The sequence below is a fragment of the Glandiceps talaboti genome, chromosome 4 (genome assembly GCF_964340395.1).
Source record: "Glandiceps talaboti chromosome 4, keGlaTala1.1, whole genome shotgun sequence".
Classification (NCBI taxonomy): domain Eukaryota; kingdom Metazoa; phylum Hemichordata; class Enteropneusta; family Spengelidae; genus Glandiceps; species Glandiceps talaboti.
Window position 1 is genome coordinate 341,737 of NC_135552.1, and position 27,735 is coordinate 369,471.

General features: G+C 36.7%; 1 protein-coding gene across 5 annotated transcripts in view; it reads left to right on the forward strand.

Moving 5' to 3' along the window:
* Positions 1-27,452, forward strand: part of LOC144433597 (vacuolar protein sorting-associated protein 18 homolog) — a 320,975-nt gene extending 293,523 nt beyond the window's left edge. Inside the window, exons 23-25 of one of the 5 annotated variants that reach the window (XM_078121923.1) lie at positions 9,255-9,494; positions 21,874-22,106; positions 25,754-27,450. In XM_078121923.1, the coding sequence (XP_077978049.1) occupies positions 9,255-9,494; positions 21,874-22,106; positions 25,754-25,823 (543 nt within the window). In that variant the 3' untranslated portion in view covers positions 25,824-27,450. Of the gene's footprint in view, positions 1-9,254; positions 9,495-21,873; positions 22,107-25,753 lie in introns of all 5 variants that reach the window. The other 4 variants (XM_078121926.1, XM_078121925.1, XM_078121924.1 and 1 more) reach the window with 4 other exon arrangements.
* Positions 27,453-27,735: the final 283 nt, after the last annotated feature.

Genomic DNA, 27,735 nt, shown 5'->3' on the forward strand with positions numbered 1-27,735 from the left:
GATTAGTAAAGTTTATACCAGTAACGTTTTGTTATAGTCTTGTTGTCACTTGACTATGACGTTAAAGTTGTACGAGTTGTCAATACAAGATGTAAAGTTTTGTTGTTAGTCCCCGCGGACGAAGTCCGGAACGGGGACTTATGGATTGGGTTCCGTCTGTCCGTCCGTCCGTGTGTCCGTCCGTCCGCAGCTGTTTCTTGGAGATGCCTGGACCGATTTTTTTCAAACTTGGTACAGGGGCAACATACTATGGCATACATATGCACGTCAATTTGTTTTATGATACGATCCAATATGGCCGCCTAGCAACCATTTTGTTTGCGAATTTTCCCTGTGTAAAGCCATAACTCAGACATGCTTTAACAGATCTCATTCAAAGTTGGTATTAGGACAGTGTTCTATGACATACATGTGTATATCCATTTTCGTCGTGATACGATCCAATATGGCTGCCTGCCAGCCATTTTGTTTGTGAATTTTCCATGTCCAAAGCCATAACTCAGACATGCTTAAACAGATCTCATTCAAAGTTGGTATTAGGACAGTGTTCTATGACATACATGTGCATATCCATTTTCGTTGTGATACAATCCAATATGGCTGCCTGGCAGCCATTTTGTTTGCGAATTCTCATGTCCAAAGCCATAACTCAGACATGCTTGAACAGATCTCATTTAAAGTTGGTATTAGGACAGTGTTCTATGACATACATGTGCATATCCATTTTCGTAGTGATACGATCCAATATGGCTGCCTGGCAGCCATTTTGTTTGTGAATTTTCCATGTCCAAAGCCATAACTCAGACTCCATTTTCATCATGATATGATCCCCCATACCCAACCAATCCTTTATTGTTGGAGGCATATTCCATGTCCAACAAGCAGACACAACATATCTAAGTCTGTTTGTTTTAGGTTCACAAATGTTGTTGCGTGATCAGAGTAGTGATAATTCCTAAAAACCCAATTATAGCGGGGCCTATGTCATTATCAATGACTTGTTTTATGATTGGACATCAGAGCAGTATTAAAGTTGAAGTTGTAAAAGTTTCACCATTAAAAGTTGATACTAGTATTTTCTAGTAATGTGTTAGTAAATAATGACAACACAACAGTTTAAGATGATAGTCTTTACAGCTGATTGGACAAAATAAAGAACAAAAATGAAAGTTTGCCTTACTTCATTTGTGGAAGTGTGTACAGTATATGACTTGCAGATTTACGATCTTATCTCAGTTGATCTTAATACAAGCATTCAATGGGTTTGCCTGAATGAATAAACAAGTTAATACTGTACAAGGAGTTTTCTGCTTTTCCTATACCTGCAAATTACATATGTATAACTATGAAAAATGCACATATATAAAGTAGAATTACTTACGATTGTAGAAGCTATATCATTCAAAAATACATGGGACTAATATTTTCATAGGCGACTACTAACTGTGTGAACCCTGGTGATATTACATCTAAGTTTTAGTGTAACTTCAACAATGTCTGTTACTGTTGTAGCAAACGTTGAGACAGAGTTGGAAACCAATTCTAGTAATCTATTAATATATATGTAAACATTTATATTTGTTCTTTATTTCGTCAAATCAGCTGTAATCGTTTTCAAAAAAAAATTCACAATGACAGTAAAAATTGAACTATAAATGAACTTTATGAAGTATTTTGTTGTGTAAAACATTGTGTATGTATGTATGTATGTATGTATGTATGTGTGCATGCGTGATGTGATACTAGTAATTAATAAAGTTTGAGTTGAAGCAAGGACAACAAGGTAAACTGACACTAAAATGACCACACATGGTCTCAATGAGTTTTATGGGGCTAATTGTTTACTTTCCAACTGATAACCAACAAGATTGTCTGCTACAACCTAGCAAAACAGGACAGTCAAATAATTTCTACAGAAAAGACTACTTTTGACAGTCTAGCTTGAACTAAAAAGAATTAATTATTTTCCCATGATACATTACTACATGTTATTAATATTACTACTGCAGACACCAAAAGTGTATCTTACTTTTTACTGTGAAGGATTTATGAATGATATATTTTACTCTACAGTGTTTCATTGTAGCTAGTAATCATGCGAATGTTATCAGTTTTATGCCATTTTCACAAATTAGTAAAATCCAATAAAATTTTGTGTTTTGTTAAATATAAAATGTCCATTCATTTTTGAGTAATACAGTATGTGTGGATTGTATATTGCATGAGAGTTTGAATGGCATGACAAATAGAAATGCATTTATAGTGTATTGCACATTCGACCTGAAAGTAACATGATGGTTCTACATACTGTGACTGTTTTATATTAACACATCACATATCAGTGTTATATAATAGAAAAATCATAAGATTACTCAAAAATTATATTTAAAAAGATACTGTGATGAATCACATGATTAATAATTTGTAATCATGTGATTAATGTTGGTGTTCAAAAATCACATGATTACTCAACATCTTTTTCAAAACAATCTAGTGATTGTTCTGAAGATTTCACAGTGTTCATGTGGTTAATCATATGATTTCACAGTGATCATGTGATTAATCGTATGATTTTGAAAAATCACATGATTACTCAATGGCTTTACCAAAATTTAGAGAGGGGCTAAGTAAATAATTTTGGTATCAATCAAAAGTCATTGTAACATCACACAACATAGGAAATATTCAAATTCATAACTTAATTTAAACACAGTGTATATAACTTTTCCGCCAGGTAATTGGAATTTTCCGTAATTAATTTGGAACGCGTTATATATATATATATATATATATGCACATGTAGTACATAAACTTCAGTTGAATATATGACATGATCATGATGGATAAGCGATGTAACATTCGATTATGTAGGTCTTTGAAGTTTGAGTAATAAGGTCCGGTTTGACACAACATTGACACTTGTGTACCAAAATATCCATCCAAAGTTGCGTTCAAGGAAACCTTAGTTGCGTTATGACTGAACACAATGCCGCCGGATATAGTTGAGGATGAGTAGCCTTCCATACCTTCCATTTTTAAGGGAATATTGATAAATTATCCATGATTTCACAGTTGTGTCACCATCAAGGTTGTGACCTTTTATTTGCGTTGTTTTAGTACGCACATACGTGCTGTGCAGATGCACACGTAAGCACCTTGTGAATGTGATACAATGTTACACAGTGTAACAATATCATCATGCCTGGAATGACATATCATGTGCTCTCCACATGTATGCCGTACATTTCATAATTTCGGGTACGTTTTTGCATTCGGATTAATATATTATTACATGTTATCGCTATTCATGAAATTTGTGTACAATTTGTAATAAATGAAACAATGTTCTTACAACTTTTACAGTAGCAGAAGTTATGACACAGGTCAAGTCAACTTTATGGCATGCCAGCAAAATGACGTTGCATTTTCGATTGTGAACAAATCAAATCAAAGCCATACGATTTTAGAAGAGATTCAAACGACTTAAGCTTAAAATCTCAAAATTTTATCGCAAGTAACGCAAAGATAAAAAAATTAAATCAAGCAATTGTAGGAGTGCGAATATGACATTTAATTTCGAATACCATCATGTCAGATTTCCCATAGAAAAACAATGGCCGTGTTCTTTTATGACAACTAAACTTTGCTCACGTTCAACTTTTTCAAATGCGCACCATTCGGTCTGAAAATTCATAGATAGCGACCAAAGGGGTTTTGTAAAAATCTCTTGGTTTTAGATTTATCTTTTTAAAATTCTTTTCTGGAAAATGATGTGCTATTGCTGACTATGTTGTTAAAACTCTTTAAGAAAAGCACTGTAATTTGTAAACCGGCACAATTTACCATGTATACCTACATAAATACAGACCTCTAACTTCGTTATTCTGTAAGTAAATTACACGTAATACATACAGACTGACCTAGCATTTGCTTTCACAAAAATCAGTCTTTAATTTCATGAAAGCTGTGTGACAAATAAAATCGAGAATTTTTAGTTATTTCGTATATTTTAGTTTAATACCCATCAGTAAATAAGGGTGGCCCTTTTCATTTTTCTGTTTCTCATCTCCCAACCGACCCTAATTTGCAGCTCCGACGTTAGAAAAAAAGTTTTTTTTATTTCCGACCGACCCCTGAGCACAGCAAAATTGTAAGGTTCGAATGAACATCAAATGTTCCTCATGGTGTCTTAGACCAGTGTTTGACATTGGCCCCCCTAAAATTACAAATGACACAATAATTTCCCACCTTGCGTCGCTTTGGCGCATTCATTTTACGGCAAACATCAAAATTCTCAAAGTCCACGGCCGGACTGGGCCAGGCCCTGACGTCAATCCCACAAGAAGTATACTGACTCTGTAAGGGAAAGATTTGTTGACATCATATAAGATACAGTGACAACGCGCAGTTCTATTGTTAACATAAAAAATGCCACAGAAAGATCAACTTTGATAAACTTAATCTACAAATTGAAACATTAGAGGGAGTAGATTAGACGTCGAAATGGCATCTCTCCACATGTTTTGTCTACCATCACTGTCTTGACCTCTGACCTACACTGAACTTGCTACCGGAACATTTCATGGCTACATATATACACCCATCAGGATGATAAGTAAAAAATCATTCATCTTCTTATAAAGTTGTTCTACAGACTTGTCAACCTTGCTAAAATGAAGGAAAGAGACCTCTAACAAGGATTCAATAAAGAGAAAAGAAGTTGTAGAGAGACTGACAGGACAGAAAAGACAGAGAATATAACTGAAAAAATACATATATTTTTTTTCCTTGCCCCCTTTTTAGCTCCGCTGTCAGCGAAAGCTGAAAGCGTAGCTTTAGGTATAGGTTACAGATTTGTTCATGCCAAGTTGATCTGTGCCATTTTCAATTTTTCATGATTTTTTTTCATAAAATGACATTTTCATCATCTCCTCACGTACTTCATGTCAGATTGCTTTGATATCTGGTGTGTTGATGTGCAGGGGGTAGCTTACTTAGATTTGTTAATTTCAAGTCAGCACGTCTTCTTTTCTATTTTTTATGATTTTTTTTTTGTAATTTAAAGAAAAAATGAATATGTTAATGAACATTATGACTGCCGCCATATTGGAAATCAGTCCGCGAGACTTTAGGTAAACTTCAACTTTTCAAAAGACACTATTGACGTCAAACAAGCAATGTAATTAATATGTGCTGTAGTCTTAATTCTACGCATTGTGCGCCCAAATGACAAATATTTGTTCGAAATAGAGTTGTAAACTTCAAATCCAAATTCTTCACCCTCCTACAGAATGGTTCATTCCAGTATACGCACCTCACGATCAAGTGAGAAGTCGTGCATGCCTGAACTGAAGTGTATGGGAGGATTTTTGACAGAGTCAGTCGTCAGTAAAAACGATAATACTCTTTCTAAAATTATCACATTTTGAAAGGGAAAGTACTTTGTGGTTCATTTATGGAGTTTTGTTTTTGTACGATAAATATTGGTGGCAAAATTACAGCGTCAAAATTACCGATGTGGTAATGCACGACAAGTGAGTTTCCGTATGGCGACAATCCCAAGTACCCGGATGTACGAGGGACGAACCCGGAAGCAAGTCGTTGCCAGCCATACGTTACAGTGGTAACATCATCCGAGAAATCGCTGCGTTCAGAGTGTCATTTATTCACAGAATTGTTTTTTTCGAGTGAAAACCCATCTTGAATTGTATAACGCTAACAAATGAAGACATGTCAAGTTATATTTTGAAAGTTGTATCGCTAGTTTGAGACGATTTCCTCACGTACTATCGAGGCTTGGACCTTACTCCAGTTCAGCGGGAAGTTTAGCCAGTCCGATAATTCTTTCTGGTTTAGTTTACAACACTTTTGATCACACAGATTTTATTTTTGTGATGAAAAGAAATTTAAAAAAAAGATCACTTCAACCATTTCGTTGTGTTTTCTTTATGAAAGGTAATCGAACATGAACGAGTGTTACCGCTGTAACGTATGGCTGAGAATGACTCTCTTCCGGGTACTTGTCGCCGTACAGAAACTAAGATGGCGATTAAGACATTTCTTCCCTATATATATCTACTACAACTAGTACAAGTTGAATATTGTTGACTTGGTAAATTTGTTAGAAAATTGAAATTCAAATTGCCTCAAAATTATTTTAGATCCCTAGTTTATTTCATTCATCATTATCATTTTCCAGGGTTAAAAGACACTGGAATTATTTATAGCCAACCTCAAAATCCTTTTTTTTTTCTTTTTCTTGTGTGCATTTCCCAGTCATTTTTTTTTTCAGAGATTTTGTGCAATTTTTCATAACAGTAGATTTATGTTATAAAATGGTGTCTATGGTATAAAAGTACAATACATTACCAACTTCTGTGTAAAATGTGTTTTATAGTGAGACATCATATGAAACCAGTAACTACTTTATTACATCGCTAAAACAAAACTGCATAGTGAAGAACTGAACCACTTCTACATGTCACCAAAATACAAAAAAAAAAAAAAAAAAAAAACCAGCAGAGCTATTCTGACCTATAGGTCGCCTTTTTTTTATTTTGCCCGCCCGCCCCGCCTGATTATACCACTGGAGATGAGAAACAAAAACAAAAACGTCACCCTTAGACTCTCACAAATTGAATGCTGAATTAAGTATGTACAGATAAAGTTGTGAAATCGCACCCTCAAACATCAGCTAGCATAGCAAATAGCAAATATGAGCAGGCATACCAAATATATGCTCAAACGGATACATTTTATTAGCACAACTGAACTGAGGTTCAGTAGTGCTATAGGGATCGCCCGGCGTCTGTCTGTCTGTCTGTGTGTGTGTGTGTGTGTGTGTATGTGTGTAAACAACTTAAAGTCAAAAACCGCTGAACCGATTGCCACGATATTTGGTGGGTCCATTACCTTGGGTGTCTAGTTAGGAAATTGTTCAAATCAAAATGATCGCATCACAGATGTGTGATTTGGGTCAAAATGTGATTTTTGGTCAAAAACTTAAACTCAGAAACTACTGGGCAGATTGGTGCGAAATTTGGTGGGAACATTCTTAAGGGGATGTAAAGTAAGATTTGTCCATGACGGGATTATTCAATCAGTGATATGCAAATTAGGGCTAAAAATGTGTCTTTTTGGTTAAAAATCTATAATTCCAAAACTACTGAACAGATTGGGCTGAAATTTAATGGGAATGTATCTAGGGATGTATGGACAAAGAAATATTAAGCATACCATGATTCCATGAGTGATATGCAAATTAGGTGTAAAAATGTTCATTTTTGGTCAAAAACTTATATCTCAAAAAGTACTAAGTGAATGAGTTTGAAACTTGGTGAGATGTTTCTAGAAGTGTTATTCTATATCATTTCTTTTCCTCAAAAATCTTCAACTCTGAAATTACCCAGTAGATTGAGCTTAACTTTGTTGAGAATGTGTAGATTTGTCCTCATTAATAGCTGACACAGTGAGAACAGTACATTGTTAATTAACTATAATGTTTACTTTACTATTTCCTCTGGTGGTAAAGCCTGTAGCATGGCCAGTTTGGTTTATGACTTGATTATGTAATATGTTGTAAGACAGCTGTTTCATCACCTACCCATATAAACTGAATGTAGCTTGTGTTTAAAATATTACAATAAGACAACCAAGAAAGTTAAACATGTTACATTGGTATGACTTGGTTCCAAATTGATTTAAAAAACTAAAGAAGTACAAAACCTTGTAGACACATCCCTTTCAAGTTTGATTAGGATGTTGCTATACTTGTCTTGTACACTTCCAACATAGGATGGCTGGATTATGATGATGGAAATTAGGTATGAAAATTTTGTTTTGGTTACAACTTTAAATCTTCACAAAATTATATATCTATCATTGCCCTGAACATGAAGTTGTGCGGCAACGCAATATTTGCGCTATTTTTGACAATAGAACTGACAAAAGGCACCATTTCTCTAAATTGTCTCTCACACAATGCTTTATTATTTTTTAATATTTAAACCCCTTCATTTGTAATAATAATAATTACGATAATAATAAAATGAACTTCAGGTTATGAATTGAGAATACTTTCATCACTTACATTGCAAATGTAAACAAAATGTGACCGCCATGTGAACACATTGCGCGATTTCCTTCAACTTGGGCATTTAGGAATGTTCCTGTACTTGCAGACCAAAAAGCACAGAATATTCTTTTAGAATATGTAAAACAAGTCTGTTATTGGTGATCTAAATATCAAAACCGTACTTATATATCATGACCCTGTAACGTTACTTCAACCAACGTGCTTGGCAGTAGGTAGGCATGCTTCCCACATGGCCCATACATGGATATGTATGCTGGCTTTTCAACACATTGTAACCATTTCTAACTTACGATGGTTGGTGATACCTTTGGCCCGTACGTGGATATGTACGTTGGCTTTTCATCACAGTGTAACCATTACTAACCTAGATGGTCGGTGATGCCTTTATACTCAATATAACGTTACGTTTAATCTTGCTAACAGACCTAAGTTACAGTGTATAAAACTTTGTATGTACGATGACTGCGATTTCTGTACATCAAACGAAATATGGCGGCTGCCAGTCAAATGTGTTTTGTATTATATGTGTATGGGAAAAGTTGGGGGCTCTTGTTGATGAGAATTTTGATTCGCCACTGTGGCAAACAACCTTGATTTTTTCCTTGTCATGACATTTCCTTTCACACTTGTGACAGTGGCTAATGGGTAGTGCGCGGACATAAAAGATTGACTTCAAGTCTTGAGCACTCTGGCTAAAACTTTCATGTACTTTTTTGGTTGTAGTCTTCCTGTCTGTGTATAATAATTAAAGTTGTATTACACATTGAACCAAACAATCAAGTCTTTCATACAATGTTTAGAATCATGACAATAGATGTTTATGTATGTTATATAACTGCGGGCAGTGTGGGCAGGCGATAACTAGGAACAGCTGCCATAAAATATTCACACTTCATTATCGCCATTTCAAGGGTTTGGAAGGGCAGGCAAGGGCAGTTTTTGACATCTGGGGGCAACACATGTGATTACCTCCGTCTTCAATTTGATCACCTCTCCTAATACATCACAAGACCATGACTGGTTGCACTTCTCTGTAAACATCCATTGCAGGGTCTGAGTCATCTCTGATGACTGCTTGTATTTGTGTATAAGGTGGTATACATCTTCTATGTACCTTTGATAATTATCCTTATACATGCTTTCTTGTCTTACTCCTCAGGATGCCATATGTACATCATTAGAGGAGTATAACCATCATATTGAATCCTTAAAAGAAGAAATGAATGAAGCCACAGAGAGTGCCAAGGCAATCCGTGCTGATATTCAAGAGATGAGAAATAAGTATGGTTTAGTCACTGCGCAACAGAAATGCGCTTCATGTGCATTCCCTCTACTGACCAGGTCCTTTTATTTGTTTCCATGCCAACATATGTTTCATTCAGATTGTCTGATTGCAGAGGTGAGTAATAGAAATCATGTGTGTTAAACCCCAATGTTAGAATCCCACAATCTTGGATTACAACAATTTTTTGAGTTAAGCTTAGATAGGATCATTTATTCAAGACCAATGTTTTAAGCACAACTGAACTGATAAGGTTCAGAAGTGCCTTAGGCATGGTGCGGTGTTTGTCCGTCTGTCTGTCTGTCTGCCTGTCTGTCTGTCTGCCTGTCTGTCTGTCTGCCTCTCTCTCTCTCTCTCTCTCTCTCTCTCTCTCTCTCTCTCTCTCTCTCTCTCTCTCTCTCTCTCTCTCTCTCTCTCTCTCTCTCTCTCTCTCTCTCTCTCTATGGTGGGAACTTTCTTATGGGTGAGTTAATTAAGATTTGTTCATGACATGATGATTCCATCAGTAATATGCAAATTAGGGTTAAAAATGTGTGTTTTGGGTCAAAAATCTTTAATTCCAAACTACTGAGCAGATTGGGCTGAAATTTAATAGGAATGCATTGGTTTTTTGTGTTTTTTTTGGTTTTTTGTTTGTTTTTTGTTTTTGTTTTTTTTGGGGGGATATATTAAGCATATAATGATCTCATCAGTGATATGCAAATTAGATGTACAAATAAGAATTTGGGTCAAAAATCTTATATCTCAAAAAGTACTTTGTAATTGTCAGTGAGACAAACTTGGTGAGATGTTTCTAGAAGTGTTATTCTGCTGATTTTCTTCAAAATATTTTGACACAATTGGCCCTAGCAACCATGGCCACGTCCTTAGCAACAACCAAATGGCAGTATAGTTTGGTCAAATAACAACATCATCTGGTAGGCAAGTGAGTAAATGTATGCAAATATCCCTAGCCCATAGCAACAGCCAAATGGTGGTGTATTTCACAAAGAGAACAACAGGGATTCTTAGACAAGTGAACAAACATTCAAAAAGTGTATGAAATATGCCTAGCAACAAGACCACGCCCATGGCAACAGTCAAATGATCACATGTATTGCAAAGGCATATAGGCATGGTGCGGTGTTTAATAGATTAATAGACAAATGAATATACATTCAAAAAATGTATGTAAATATGCCTAGCCAGAAGACCACACCCATAGCAACAGCCAAATGATCATTTGGTTCTTATTATTATTATTATTATTATTATTATTATTATTATTAGACTTTATTTAAACTCAATAAACTGTTGAGCCAGTGGCTCTTCTCACAGTGTCGAGATAAAAATATAAAACATATACATTAAAATTACCAATAAGTAAAAATGCAAACCAATGAAACTCATAGAAAAGGCAAAAGCCAGAAGAAACAACAAGACTACAAAATTAACTATTTTCTAAAAGATGCAATTTAAATTTATGTTTTAATAAAAGACTGAAGAGTTGTGCAGGATTTGACATCAACACTTAAATCATTCCTAACACCATTATATCTAAAACTCTTCGTAAAAGTCTGTGTTCTGTGTTTTGTGTTCATCCTTGGCTGCAGCACATGTACATGTATTATGAGTATGCACTTCTTGAATATAAAAATCATTGAGATAATTTGGAGCCAGGCTATTCTGGACTTTGTACATTAAAACAGTTTCATTGTAAATGATTCATTTTCTAAAAGGAAGCCATTGTAGAGATGCAAATAAAACATGGCTTGGTGTATTGAAATCAGAGTCTAGGAGTACTCTTGCAACAGCTTTCTGTAGTCTTTCAATATGGAATAAAAGTGTGTTGGAACATATGTTGGAACAATAGTCAAAGTGGGGTAATATAAAACAGTTGTAATAAGTAATCTTTGCTCACTGAGTTAAAAAAGTTCTAATATGTTTGAGGTGATGCAATTTGAAAGCCTTTTTACTGCATACAGTGTTCACTTGTTTTTCCCAGGTCAGTGTATCATCAATATTTACACCCAGGAGCTTTTCATTTGAAATACATTCTAGCTTATTACTGCCACATGTAACATTGATACAATTATTCATTCTCGCATTTTTCTGAGATGTTCCTATGACCATCACCTTGGTTTTCTGCAAATTTAAAGCGTACATGCAAAGGTACATACTTTTTTTCGTAATTATGTTTATTTTGCCATAAAAATAAAGGAAATCGGGGTTGTAATAGTACAATATAATTCTAACACGAGAAATTGCGCGAAAAATGAGGCACTCTCGGCTCAGCCACAGAGCACCTTCAGGTAATTACCTCTCATTTGCATATGGATAGGACAGGATTTGGAACTTTATGATGTCAATGCAGGAACACAAACGCGTTCGTCAGTGTATCTTTACATGCAAAGCCATTATGGTCGAACCAGAAGGTCAACTTCAAAACCCATTTTCGCCAGAACCCGACGTTGAATATTGATCAGATTCCTCAAGCGTAGAGCAATACACTCCAGCATTAACATCTGATGGTGTGATTTACCCAAATTCATTTGAACCGACCGCTAGCAGTAATGATAGTTCCTCTGGTAGTGAATGAGTGAGGAAGGTGTGGTCATGCAACCACAGAGACTGAATGACACTGCTTTATAAGTTTTTTTTCTGATGTAAATTTCACAGACAAATGTCGTCATGGCTAGTACACATTATATGTAATAGTATACCTGTGTTTAAATATCCACCATGAAAGTTTAGTGCTTGTTTTCTCTCTATGCCTTGCTGTCTTATACCGTGTATGTCCTAGTGAAGCCGTGTTGTTTACATAAAGTGAAGGCTGTTATCAGCGTCCTTTGTTGACAACTATTCAATGGGTGGAAAACAGCTCCTGCAGACAATGTAATCAAAATGAAAATTACCTAATATTTCCATACACATCAAACATACAGAGATCGAATGAGAATGGCTTCAAGAGTCCCCCATAATATTCTCTCAAGTTGTTCAAATGTAGCATGTGTCCTAACAGTACATTCGATCTATGACCATTCAAAATCTTCGCGAAAGTAGACCCACAAATTCATTAGAGCAGAACGTTTTGTTGGATAACCATCCCTCTTGAAAGCTATGTGTACACTACTTTATTTCATTTTTTACTGCGTTCATTACCATCAACACAGTGACATGAAGTGGTTTCATCTTCTTTCAAAGCACGGCCCATGTTCACTGAAGCCGACCATACTGTGGTGTATTGTGTATTGTCTTTGACCATTTTTGTTTGAGTTTTTTGTGGATAGACATGTCTTACGTTGTGGAAGTTATTTGACCTGGGAGCGTGAAGCTTAATGCTGACTGTACTTTGCTGTGTCCATCCACTTTGGACATGTGATTGGCATGACACAGTAATTGTTCAGGTAGACAAAACAATGGAAACAAAAATAGCAACATTATAATGAGTGTTGCGTCTTTTTACTTTGATATGATTCCAACGATGTACATGTGATGTATCACGATGAAAACGATCGACTCCCAGCAACATGGAAATCAAAACATACAATCGGACTACGCATTGTTTAAAAACAAATGCTATCATAGTGAAAACATTTTATGAAGCTAACTTGCTTTCTTGAAAACATCATTTCAAATTATTTTATTTGTCTTCCTTTTTTCGCTTTGATCATGGCTACACTGGTGGCATGGAGGGCCCCGGTAACATTTACCGGCTTTCACTGTATGTCGTCACTGTCCAGTTTTTACTTGATTTCAACTGCCTTCACCCATTATTACCAACTCAGTTATGTCACTCGGAAATGTGTATAGGGTGATCGTCTCACTGTGGGTGCTGCTGACAAAACACCAAGGAACCATTGTTGTCGGAAGACTAAACTGGTACACCACAATATGTACAGTTACAGATAATGCTACATGTATATGGCAAGCGTAATTAGTAATTCATAAGTAAACATTACACAAAGGCTTAGAAGGCTTTTGTAACACGTGAGACCTTGACACCTTTCGTGAGCTGGTTGAGGTGCCGAAGTTAGTCGAAGCACAGGGGATTATTGTGACTTTCTTGTCAATGCGCGCAATATTTAGAGGTATGAATGCAATTTCATTTATTTTTATGGCAAAATAAACATAATTACGAAAAAAATTATCAACCTTTGCATGTACACTTTAAACACATGCTATTTCCTTCACACCATTGTGTGATTAATTTTATATTATAGTTGAGTTTGGATTCAATTTCATTAATATATGATTATTGCATATATTGCAAAGATAACAACAGGGCTGGATAAGCAACTGGATATTAATCATTCAGCAAATGAAGACCTATACCTACATGTTACATGTAGCATGAATCAGCATGTGGGTAAACATATTAAACTGTACAGTTGTGCTACAATGCCAATGTCGCTCTTTTTGTTAGTCCCCGTCAGACGAAATCCGGGACGGGGACTTATGGATTGGGTTCCGTCTGTCTGTCCATCCATCCGGAGCCATTTCTTGGAGATGCCTAGACCGATTTTTTTCAAACTTGGTACAGTGACAACATACTATGGCATACATATGCACGTCAATTTGTTTCATGATACAATCCAATATGGCCGCCTAGCAGCCATTTAGTTGGCGAATTTTCCCTGTCCAAAGCCATAACTCAGTTTATTTCATTCATCATTAACATTTTCCAGGGTTAAAGCTGTAAGACACTGGAATTATTTATAGCCAACTTCAAAATCCTCTTTTTTTTTCTTTTTCTTGTGTGCATTTCCCAGTCATTTTTTTTCAGAGATTTTGTGCAATTTTTCATAACAGTAGATTTATGTTATAAAATGGTGACTATGGTATAAAAGTAAAATACATTACCAACTTCTGTGTAAAATGTGTTTTATAGTGAGACATCATATGAAACCACTAACCACTTTATTGCATCGCTAAAACAAAACTGCACAGTGAAGAGCTGAAGAACTGAACCACTTCTACATGTCACCAAAATAAAAAATAAAATTTAAAAAAAAACAGCGGAGCTATTCTGACCGATAGGTCGCTTGTTACTTTAAGTTGTTTACACACACACAGAGACAGTTCAATTGTGCTAAAAAGCACGGGTTTTTTAGCCCCAATTTGCATATTGCTAATCATGTAATCAGTATCACATGATCTGTGCATCCCCATAAACATCCCTGTGAAATTTCAGCCAAATCAACCAAGTACTTTATGGAATTATAGACTTTGACCAAAAATACATTTTAGCCTAATTTGCATATCACTGATGGGATCGTGTCATGAACATTTCTTAAACTAAACACCCCCAAGAAAAATGTATGCAAATATACCTAGCAACAAGACAAACCCATAGCAACAGCTATATGATCACGTATATTGCAAAGATAACACCAGAGATTCATAGATAAAGTGAACGAACTACAAAAAATTGTCTTCAAATATGTGTAGCAACATGACCATGCCCATAGCAACAGCCAAATGATCACATATATTGCAAAGATAACAACAGGGTTGGATAGGCAACTGGATAATCATTCAGCAAGTGAACACCTATACCTATCATGGCTCAGCATGTGGGTGCATTTTTTAAAAAACTGTACAGTTGTGCTACAACGCCATTGCGCTATTTTACAAGAAGCCCTACATGCATTCAGTTGCTCTAAGTTCGATGGTTATGAACATATTAGATTATTTTCATTCTGATTAGAATTCAATACATGTAATTAGGAATTAGAATGTACCATTTTATTGAGTGTTACCTACATAGTGTCAGTCGATAACACAAGACGCTATGTGTTTACATGTAAACGATCTTTTATCTCAGTTGTCTTCAAGTTCGCATAGAGTTCAGGTGCCAATATTGCAAGTTGTCCATTACATTTGATAATTTAAATTAAAAGCTGCACCTTTTGAGAAATTTGCATAAGATGGCTGAGATAAAACACATAATGTACCCTTATGTGACAGTATGTACCTGTGTGTGGTATAGTGTACATAGTGTACCTGTGTGTGGTGTAGTGTAGTGTATGTACCTGTGTGTGGTGTAGTGTACAAAATGTACCTGTGTGTGGTGTAGTATACACAACTTGATGTACCTGCATGTGTGTGGTGTAGTACGTGTACATAATGTACCTGTGTGTGGTGATAGTGTACATAATGTACATGTGTGTGGTGTAGTATTCATAATGTACCTTTGTGTGGTGTAGTGTATGTAGTGTACATAATGTGTGTGGTGTAGTATTCGTAATGTATCTGTGTGTGGTGTAGTGTACACAATGTACCTGTGTGTGGTGTAGTATTCATATGTACCTGTGTGTGGTGTAGTATACACAATGTACCTGTGTGTGGTGTAGCTAGTGTATGTAGTGTTACAGTACCTGTGTGTGGTGTAGTACGTGTACATAATGTGTGTGGAGTAGTATTCATAATTTACCTGTGTGTGCTGTAGTGTACACAGTGTACCTGTGTGTGGTGTAGTACGTGTACATAATGTGTGTGGTGTAGCATACGTACATAATGTACCTGTGTGTGGTGTAGTGTACACAATGTACCTGTGTGTGGTGTAGTATTCATAATGTACCTGTGTGTGGTGTAGTATATATACACAATGTACCTGTGTGTGGTGTAGTGACACAATGTACCTGTGTGTGGTGTAGTATTCATAATGTACCTGTGTGTGGTGTAGTATTCATAATGTACCTGTGTGCATGTGGTGTAGTGTACATAATGTACCTGTGTATGGTGCAGTGTACGTAGTATACACAATGTACCTGTGTGTGGTGTAGTGTACGTAGTGTACACAATGTACCTGTGTGTGTGGTGTAGTATACAGAATGTACCTGTGTGTGGTGTACGTAGTATACAGAATGTACCTGTGTGTGGTGTAGTATATAATGCACCTAATGTGTGACTGTATTTGTGTGGTTGCGCTTTGGCAGCACCAAGTTGTTTTGGTTTTGGCTCCTCCTTTTTTATGAATGTTTGGTGTATTTCGTTGCCTTTTGATGTTTATACAGTGGTGTCTGTTTTTGTGAATGTTAGAAGTATCAACTGGACCTCTTCTTAGCCGCCAAACTCAACAAGTTGTCCTGGTTTGAGTGGTTTTTTCCTACATTGCATGTCTCAAACAACATGCAACATTGCAAGGATTACATGTAAGGATGTCTTTTGCATATTCAAGAGCAATGTTTACTGGGATTATGAACACCATTGTGAATAATCCACTATTGTACCGACTGAATGTCACCACCTGGCAAAGACTAAGAAACTTGAAGTTGTGTTAAGCCCAGCCAATCAAGAGAGGCATCGCAGCAGGCACGAACAAACAGTATCTAATACTGGTAAGAATTACCAATCGTGTGATGGAGGGTCCACCTCAACATCATCAATACAGCTGTCACAGGACACTCTTGCCATTACAGATGTCAAGTGAGAAGGTAAAGATCAAGGCCCTTCCCAATGTAATGTTATGCAATGCAAGATCTTTGGTTAGGAAAGCAGATGAACTTCGGACTGTTTGCAGTATGAACGATATCCAAATTGCCGCAGTGACTGAAACTTGGTTCTCAGAAGATTTCACCAATAACATTATATCCATAGAAAATGATCACCTTTTTCGCAGAGACCGACAAAAGCTACATGGCGGGGGTGTTTGTTTGTATATACTCTACAGCCTAGACTTATAGACTATCAGAGTGACAACATCAAATCTGTATGGTGCACTGCGCGACCTCATTGGCTACCAAGGGGAATAAACTAGTTGCTAATTTTCTGTATCTACCACCCACCTGGTAGTGATGAAAAACCCTTGACAAGTCACATTATGAACATTGTTGACAATACAATTTCAAAGTCACCTGAGACTGGTATCATTATTCTTGGCAATTTCAACCGTATGAACATTGAATCAGTTATCAGTAGTTGTAACTTAAAGCAAGTTGTATCAATTCCAACCAGAGGTGACGTTACTCTTGACCTTATATTGACCAATTTATATCAGTTGTATAATTCCCCACAGTCCATCGGTCCACTTTGTTCCTCTGATCATTCTATGCTTCTCTGGCGAACTAGACAGAAATTGCAAGTACCCACGAAATCAATTACCACCAGACCTTTGAAGGATTCTAATGTACGAGAATTCGCTCAGTGGATTATGACCCAGGACTGGCAAAGTGTTTATCAAAGTCCATCCTGCAAGGAGAAAACATCTGCCTGCCTCGCCTCTGTTTCTCCTGCAATTGAATTTTATTTCCCCTTGAAAACAATCAAGGTCTGCACGTCTGCTAAACCTTTTATTACTGATCAAATCAAATACATGATCAAAAATCGCCAAAAAGCATTCAATGATAAGAAATTTGTCCTGTATAATTTCGGGCGGAACAAAGTGAAACGTGCTATAAGTGTTAACAGGAAAGGTTACTATTCAAGAAAGATAGCCAACTGTACGAAAGGGGACAGTAGAAAATGGTGGCGGGAGATAAACAAAGTGGTCGTGGTAAATCTGAGTATGTCCCCAAACTAGAAGTAGATGGTGAAAGGTTGCATGGTATTACCTTAGCTAATGCAATCAATTCACATTTTGTCAACATCACAAAAGACTACATGCCAATGGATTATACCAATTGTACACAAAACCTTCCTGCGAGTGATACATTACCCACAGTTACCTTTCAGGATGTTATTAAAGTGTATGTAAATAGGTTTCCAAAGTTTCCGACTTTTTGCTTGCAAATGACGTAGTTTTCATAAGTGATTAAAGATTTGTATGACATTTTTGACAAAAGTACGATATTGATCGATCGATCGCGGCATCCAGAGATGTATTTAGTGGGTGGAAGTCGAAATTTTGAAGACGTATTTTGTAGGGTAATGGCAAGACTTGCATGATTAGGTTTTGGTAAAAATCTTGTGAATATTAAAAGCTAGTGGCCCAGACAATATCACAAATAGACTCCTCAAGGAGTTTGCTGAGGAATTTGCACAACCTTTAATTGACATCTTTAATGCCTCCTTTCAGGAAGGTTTTGTACCATTGTAGTTGAAATAGGCTACCGTAGATCCAATATCACTGACAAGTAGTGTTGCAAAGGTGATGGAAAGTCTAGTTGAGAAATGGATTAAACGAGAAATTAACGAGAAAATTGACAGGAAACAATATGCTTATGCCAAAAAGTCTTCATCTACATTTGCCTTGATAGATATTGTGCAAAACTGGATAGAACAGCTTGAAGGACAAGGTAGTATGGTCAGAGCATGCTTTCTAGATTTCAGTATGGCGTTTGACAAAATCGACCATAATATTTTAATATCTAAATTGTTACAACTTAGCATAAATTGTAATATAGTGAAATGGGTTGCACACTTCTTGTTTCAGCTTGTCAACATGTAAAAATTGGCAAAAAATGTTCAAATTGGCAAGGAATACGGGCAGGTGTTCCTGAGGGCACTAAGCTAGGGCCAATTCTATTCACAATCATGATAAATGATATACAAGAATGTATTCAGTGTTCTCACTTCATATTCATGGATCACACCACCTTATCAGAATGTGTACAGTGAGACACACCTGGGGCGCGTTCGGTAGATAAAGCGCCCGCGGACGTTTCAAAACGTTTTGTTCCCAAACGACTAATTGTCATAGTTTTTCGCGGGCGACCCGAGACGAAGGAAGGCGGAAGAGTGAGGTGATTTGCCAAAAGTCAAGATGGCTGCCACGAATTCTCACTTCATCGGCGAACTTGAGTTTTTGTGTAGGACACACATTAGTTTTGATTCAGCACTGCAAAAAAGCTCATGGAATTCGTCATTTACAATTGGCAACGGTATTTAGAAATACGAATACCCGTCGGGATAATGGTACGGTCGATTTGACATACATTGAGCGATGCAAGATAAACTTGGGGTCAGGTCACAGGTCAAAGATCACTTCGTTAGTGTAAAAATAGTGTATGCATAAATAACAGGCCTTTTTTAGGCATTCTAGCATCCTGACAGTACTGCAAAGGTGTGATTTAACTATGCGCATCGTCTTTTCAGTGATGAGCGCTGAATGTATACAAAATGCGACAATCTTCTGTTTGAATGTGCCGCCATCTTTTGTTTTTCACGCGCAACATGCAAAATACAGTTCGGCGCAGGGCCAGGGCGGGCCCCTGTTGTCTCTTGTATGCAGACTGAGTTGGATGACATTAGTGCTTGGTCAGTAAAAAACAACATGAAATTGAATCCCAAGAAGTGCAAGGAGATGGTGTTTTGTTTTGCGAAGGAGTTCAATAAGCCTTATTCTCTGTCCCTGAATGAAATAGATCTAGGTATTGTAGAAAACTTCAAATGTCTGGGATTGACGATTAACAATAAATTAAAATGGGAGAAACATGTTGATGAGATGGTCAGAAAAGCTTCACAGAGGTTACATATATTATGTGTATTGAGTAGATTTGGCACAACTGTAGACGATCTGAAACGTATTTATGTGTCCTTAATTCGTTCAACGTTAGAATATGCATGCATCGTTTGGCAAGGAAGCTTAACGGAAAAACAAAGATCTCACATAGAAAGCATTCAAAAGAGAGCGTTCAGAACCATTTATCCTTTTAGTACCTATAAGGAATCACAATTACATTTAGATTCGATGTCAGAATATCTGTCGCAAGTTTGCTGCCCAAGTGTTAAAACCAAACCACAAACTCAATCACCATGTTCCAGCACTTATAAATCACAAGTACCCAACAAGATATCGTAATGTTAGGAACTTTAAAGAAAGAACTAAACGGAAAGAACTCAGTCCAGTTGTTTAATGAGTCAATTTGTTGCAAAATAGTCATTGTCTCTAGTGTGTCTCTTCATTGTAATTTGTTTTTTAATTGTAATGTTACTTCACACTTTTTAGTTACCAGCAGTGTCTTTGTCCTTTATGTGTTTTTAAAGTAATGTAACAATCGTAATTTGACCATTTAGGTCACAACGTTTGGAAATAAACCGTTATTATTATTATTATTATTATTATTATTATTATTATTATTATTATTATTATTTTATTATTATTATTACTATTATTATTATATTATTTGTGTACATAGTGTACCTGTGTGTAGTGTAGTGTACATAGTGTACCTGTGTGTAGTGTAGTATACATAATGTACCTGTGTGTGGTGTAGCTAGTGTATGTGGTAAAGTGGTACAGAATGTACTTTTGTATGGTATATAGTGTACATAATGTACCTATGTGTACTTGTGTACCTATGTGAACTTATAAACCTATGTGTGCTTGTATACCTATGTGTACATAATGTACCTATGTGTACTTGTATACCTATGTGTACTTATATACCTATGTGTACTTGTATATCTATGTGTACTTATATACCTATGTGTACTTGTATACCTATGTGTACTTATAAACCTATGTGTGCTTGTATACCTATGTGTACATAATGTACCTATGTGTACTTGTATACCTATGTGTACTTATATACCTATGTGTACTTGTATATCTATGTGTACTTATAAACCTATGTGTACTTGTATACCTATGTGTACTTATATACCTATGTGTGCTTGTATACCTATGTGTACATAATGTACCTATGTGTACTTATATACCTATGTGTACTTGTATACCTATGTGTACTTATAAACCTATGTGTAATTATAAACCTATGTGTACTTGTATACCTATGTGTACTTATATACCTATGTGTACTTGTATACTTATGTGTAATTATATACCTATGTGTACTTATAAACCTATGTGTGCTTGTATACCTATGTGTACTTGTATACCTATGTGTACATAATGTACCTATGTGTACTTGTGTACCTATGTGTACTTGTATGTGTCATGATGGGTGGATGGTTAGCGTGACCGGCTTGGAATCTACAGGTTGCAGGTTCGAGCCCTGTCGCTGCCTGCTGTTTGTTTCTGAATGGCTAAAGTCCTTGGGCAAGATTTGAACCACGACCGTGCCTCAGTCAACCCAGCTGTATAACTGGGGACCTGGTAGGATGTAGGTTGCAATGTGAAGGCTTTAATCCTATGTGCTTAAATGGCTGCAATGGATTGTATGCTCCCCGGGGAGTTGAGGAAGACTAAAAAGGGCCGTTGTGCCGTTCTGATCCAAGCCAGGGGTAATGTGTACATAATGTACCTATGTGTACTTGTATACCTATGTGTACTTGTAAACCTATGTGTACATAATGTACCTATGTGTACTTGTATACCTATGTGTACATAATGTACCTATGCGTACTTGTATACCTATGTGTACTTGTATACCTATGTGTACTTGTATACCTATGTGTACTTGTATACCTATGTGTACTTGTGTACATATGTGTACTTGTGTACCTATGTGTACTTGTATACCTATGTGTACTTATATACCTATGTGTACTTGTATACCTATGTGTACTTGTATACCTATGTGTACATAATGTACCTATGCGTACTTGTATACCTATGTGTACTTGTATACAATATGCATCATATCATCAAATCTATCCATGTCATTTGTAGGTGCTTCCCCATCTCTCATTAAGTAGGAAAAGCAAGGTAGATGAATTACAACGTAAATTAGTATCTGGGCAGTTCAACCAGCAATGTGACTCTTCGCATAAATTACTGAGTCAGGCACATGGTGGAGTTGGGGCTGATGTACTGACTAAACAAGATCAGAGAGAACATATCAAAATGGAACTTGATGACATCATTGCTGCTGAGTGTGTGTACTGTGGAGAAATTATGATCAGGTAAAGAACTAGCCTTGAATTCCCTTAGGTCTGAGAGGACACTTGTGTGCATGCATGTGTGCTTGCATGCGTGTGTGTATGCACCCATGTGTGTGCGAGTGTGTGTGTGTGTGTGTGTGTTTGTGTGTGTGTTATCCAAAAGACAGTAGAATTTCTTTCTCAGGGCCAAGAAACTAGAAGTCAACAAACAGAGTAGTTTCAAATGACTATATGATCTGGCTACCATTGTTTATTAGTATCTTGAAAAGTGGATATATGTGACAAACACAAAAGTCGCTTCTGTGAGTGGCTTTGCAACCAATGATAGTACCTATCTTTGACCACACCAAAGAAACACAAAGAAATAATTAATATTCAACAATACAGCAAAAAGGATAATTGTACTAAAAGTAAAACAGGATGTTATAAGTCCCTGCCGGACAAAGTTCGGACGGGGACTTATGGATTGGGTTCCGTCTGTCTGTGCGTCTGTGTGTCCGTGCGTCCATCCGCCCGTCCGTCCGTCCGCAGCCGTCTCTTGGAGATGCCTGGGCCGATTTTTTTCAAACTTGGTACAGGGGCAACATGCTATGGCATACATATGCACGTCAATTTGTTTTATGATGCAATCCAATATGGCCGGCTAGCAGCCATTTTGTTTGTGAATTTTCCTTGTCCAAAGCTATAACTCAGACTTGCTTGAACAGATCTCATTCAAAGTTGGTATTAGGGCAGTGTTCTATGACATACATGTGCATATTCATTGTTGTTGTGATACAATCCAATATGGCTGCCTGGCAGCCATTTTGTTTGTGAATTTTCCATGTCCAAAGCCATAACTCAGACATGCTTGAACAGATCTCATTCAAAGTTGGTATTAGGACAGTGTTCTATGACATACATGTGCATATTCATTGTTGTTATGATACGATCCAATATGGCTGCCTGGCAGCCATTTTGTTTGCGAATTTTCCATGTCATTTCCAAATTGAAAGCGAACGAACTTGATAAGTACCTTTCCAACTATGAAATTCCAGCTGTGGCAGGAATGCTCAAAATAGACAAAGTTGAGGCTGTAAGATGCCACTATTATCAATCTAAAGAAAGTGAGAGTGATTTGTCATCTGATGACAGTGACAGTGAGAATGATGATACAGCTAGTTCCAACTCTAATGAAGTTGAATGAGAAATTGGGTCTGATGATGATGATGATGACAATGCCATGTTTATATACACAAGATCTGGAAGGAGAGCTACCACTTGGAAATCAAAAATTTAAATATAAACACATTCTGAGACTTTGTTTAAAATCACCACTGCATTCACCTTTGTAATCTAACGTCAAAACCAGTCCAATAATCAGGCTCTTACAAGGTAAATGTATTACCAGGTTCATTAAGATATACAATTACTATGATAATAGGGGCATCTTAATTATCATTACCACTAATATATATCACTTGATTCCTATTCTGTTAGATGAAATGTGGCTGGCATTTTTGAGTCATACATTTATTTTCTTTTGACATTATATTGAACTAATTTACATCAAACAAGAACGGGATACATGGCAATGCATTTTATTAAGAGTTTTTTCAGTGTTATTTAGACCAATTTGATTTCTTTTAGCACACATTTAGGAAACTGAACTGGAACAATACAGTATAAAACTATCTTTAGATAACATGTGCATCACAATATTTGCAAATACAACTAAAATGACATTCAAATGTAACACTACTAGTATAATGTACTAATACAATATTGAACAGAAAACAAAGACTCAGTTGGTCTGCTGATCATTTTACAAGAGTTATTCAAAGTGTAATTCATTTACAAGTATATGTTGTCTTTTTGAAAGGCAATGCACTGGTTAACATAACATTTTGTTTTAACTGGTGTTTGTGTGTATATATATACACACACAATATACAAATTGATTATATATGTAATGGACAAAGTTGGTATTAAGTGTATTATGTACAGTTTTGTACTTGGTATGGAAAGCAGCCTTAGTCTTGCATTGTTCACGATAGTTTAAATAATATTGATGTCGACAGACGTCATTGACAAAAAAATTTGTCACTAGACAAAAAACTAGAGTCGATTGGTATATCGCTACCATGTAGTAGTAGTCAAGTACGCTCGACTTCGGAGCAAGTCGCTGTACCCGAAGGACCGGCCCGATCGGCATGGAAGCACATGTCGTGTGATTGTATGTTGGCAAGTCTATGCCAATTATTTTTGGTAAATACAGATGGATTTCCTAAATAGGACAAGTTTAATATTCATCATCAAAGAGCTTTAGCCGTTCATACTTTCAAGGGGTGTGGATAGAAAATCATTGAACGATCTTGAACACAAGAAATGGCGTACTTGTACAATGCAAGGTCACCGGAAGTACCGTACATGTAGTTTTGACTTGTACTTGTGAATTTAGTTTGCAGTCAATTTACCTAATACTGTTAAAAACGGAGTAATGTGTCCCACATGATGAAATATTTTGCTATCCGTTAGAAACAATTTTCGCGTTTTCAAATTTGTGTTATGATCAAAGCAACCAAAATATGAATCATTGAAATTTGAATGCGTAAACACGTAACCTTTGGACTCAGCATTTAAACACGACCCCTCAACTCCCACAACTTTTAGTACAGTACCACCTCCAACACGATATTGTCAGCTATCAAAAGTTTTTAGCTTATGCAAATAGCTACGGAGGTAGGGGTCCCACAAGACTCGCGTTTGCCACAATGCATGCTGGGAAACCCAGAAGAAAACTGTATGGGAACCCCCTATAGAGTTGTAAACCGGAAGTGGATAGAAAGTAAGAATTCTTACAAAAACACTAGTTCCAGGTCGCCCTCTAAAGGGTGCAATGGAACTAATTAGCATAGGGTGAAAATATTTTAGAAAAGTTTGATACCATTATGACAGTAGAAAGTTTGGTGCATCTGATTATTAGTTGAATGCACGACTGACCTCTGGGGGTGAGGGAGTCCTTGGTTACGTGTTTACGCATTCAGTATTAGGTAAATTTCCCCCTGGCAGATCTGGAGGGGTTTTTTGTTTCTATTAAGGCAACTTTTAGGTTATTGATAGCCTTTGTGGTAATATTTCCAAGCTTTGAAAGCTAATGTAAACGTAAATTTTAAATGAGTTTCCCATGTCACATAAAAATGGGCCTGTAACATTGGTACATGTATAGGGGCATTAATATTGCATGTATAGTAACATCACTGGTAACTTTAGGTGGTCATGCCTAGTATATAATAGACTCTGGAATCTGATGAGATGTGGTGATTTGTAGTGTCGATAACATAGAGTGTCCGAAATAGAATGTGTATTAATCCCTTCTGACAAGTTCATACTGAAGAGTAGAACAATTTAGATTGACTTCTTTTATAAACTATCTCTGAAGATTACCATTACAAAACCTTCAAATTCACTTTTGCCCCAAAGTGCAATGTAAGTGAAGCCATGCATACACATGACATGTTCTGTAAGTAGAGTGGTAGCTAGGTAATTATACAATGTATATGTATATGTATAGTTATGTCTGAACTCTTATGTGAAGTAATATTAAAGAATTGATGTAAGAAATAGGGACAAGAACAAATTAATATTTACATGTACCACATTTCAGACTAGGCTATATGCCATTGTAGATATTTTTGTTGTCTCTCAACAGGTGCATTGACAAGCCATTTGTGGAACCAGATGAATACCATATGGTAATGGATAGTTGGAAATGATAACTATTTATCAGTGTGAACAATTTTATCATGGAAGATAAAGTAAAATAGTAAAATATATGTCTGTGTGTTGCGGATCAGAGACTATACTTGTGCACATGTAATTTTGAATTCCTGTTACCTGATTGATTGAACTATGTCACATGCTAACACAGGTCAAGCAGATATAATCTCTGTATGCATATTATGTGGAGAACACACCAGATTGACTGGTCTCAAAGAAAGCAGAATCAACTTACTTTAAAATTTCTGATATGTAACTGCGACAAACCTTAAAAATGAGAAGAAATAAATAATCTGGTACAATACAAAACTACATGATGTTCTTAATCACGACAATTAAGCAGCAGTGCAGCTATATGAAACCTTTGATGACCTTTCTACATGGTCAACTCCTATCAACAATAGCCATAGTTGACCTCACCACAGGGTCAACTCTGTTATCAGCAGTAGCCATAGTTGACCTAACTACAGGGTCAATTCTGTTATCAGCAGTAGCCATAGTTGACCTCACTACCTGGTCAACTCTGTTATCAGCAGTAGCCATAGTTGACCTCACTACATGGTCAACTCTGTTATCAGCAGTAGCCATAGTTGACCTCACTACATGGTCAACTCTGTTATCAGCAGTAGCCATAGTTGACCTCACTACAGGGTCAACTCTGTTATCAGCAGTAGCCATAGTTGACCTAGTCTTGCTGCTAGACGTTCAGGCTTTCTTTCGATGCTATAACTATAAGCGAACAAAGTTCGCATGTGAGGGCTTGCCCGAACAGTCTAGCGAATGTCATTTTCAGACCGGACATTCCATTGAGATTACGATAAGCGGTGGGTTGGGCCATATATGCATATATATTCTTTAATATATTCAATCTCTGCATGCAGGTGTTGACAAACACATTTATGTCATTACTATGTCTTATCAGTTTATGGTAATTGTGTTTGATGAGTGTGTAGACGTTGTCATTCACATATTTTAGTTACGCATTGGTGGTTATTTTTACAAGCCCCTCCTTAAGATGAATATGCATGAAAATTTAGCTATTGTCCTCTGTTTGTGCTTGTCGCTAATACGGTTCTCTGATTGGCAGTTATTTATATCCTGATGACATTCGCTAGACCTCGGATGTTCCATCCTCGATAGCGCTGTTCGACTGTGTGTCGTATTTTATCGGAAGAACATCCGAGGGCTAGCTGATAGAGTATAGTTGACCTCACTACATGGTCAACTCTGTTATCAGCAGTAGCCATAGTTGACCTCACTACATGGTCAACTCTGTCATCAGCAATAGCCATAGTTGACCTCACTACATGGTCAACTCTGTTATCAGCAGTAGCCATAGTTGACCTCACTACATGGTCAACTCTGTTATCAGCAGTAGCCATAGTTGACCTCACTACATGGTCAACTCTGTTATCAGCAGTAGCCATAGTTGACCTAACTACATGGTCAACTCTGTTATCAGCAGTAGCCATAGTTGACCTCACTACATGGTCAACTCTGTTATCAGCAGTAGCCATAGTTGACCTAACTACAGGGTCAATTCTGTTATCAGCAGTAGCCATAGTTGACCTCACTACCTGGTCAACTCTGTTATCAGCAGTAGCCATAGTTGACCTCACTACATGGTCAACTCTGTCATCAGCAGTAGCCATAGTTGACCTCACTACATGGTCAACTCTGTTATCAGCAGTAGCCATAGTTGACCTCACTACATGGTCAACTCTGTTATCAGCAGTAGCCATAGTTGACCTCACTACATGGTCAACTCTGTTATCAGCAGTAGCCATAGTTGACCTCACTACAGGGTCAACTCTGTTATCAGCAGTAGCCATAGTTGACCTCACTCTTTGAAAGTGTCAAGTATAGCCATGGTTGATTATAATCATGTCTA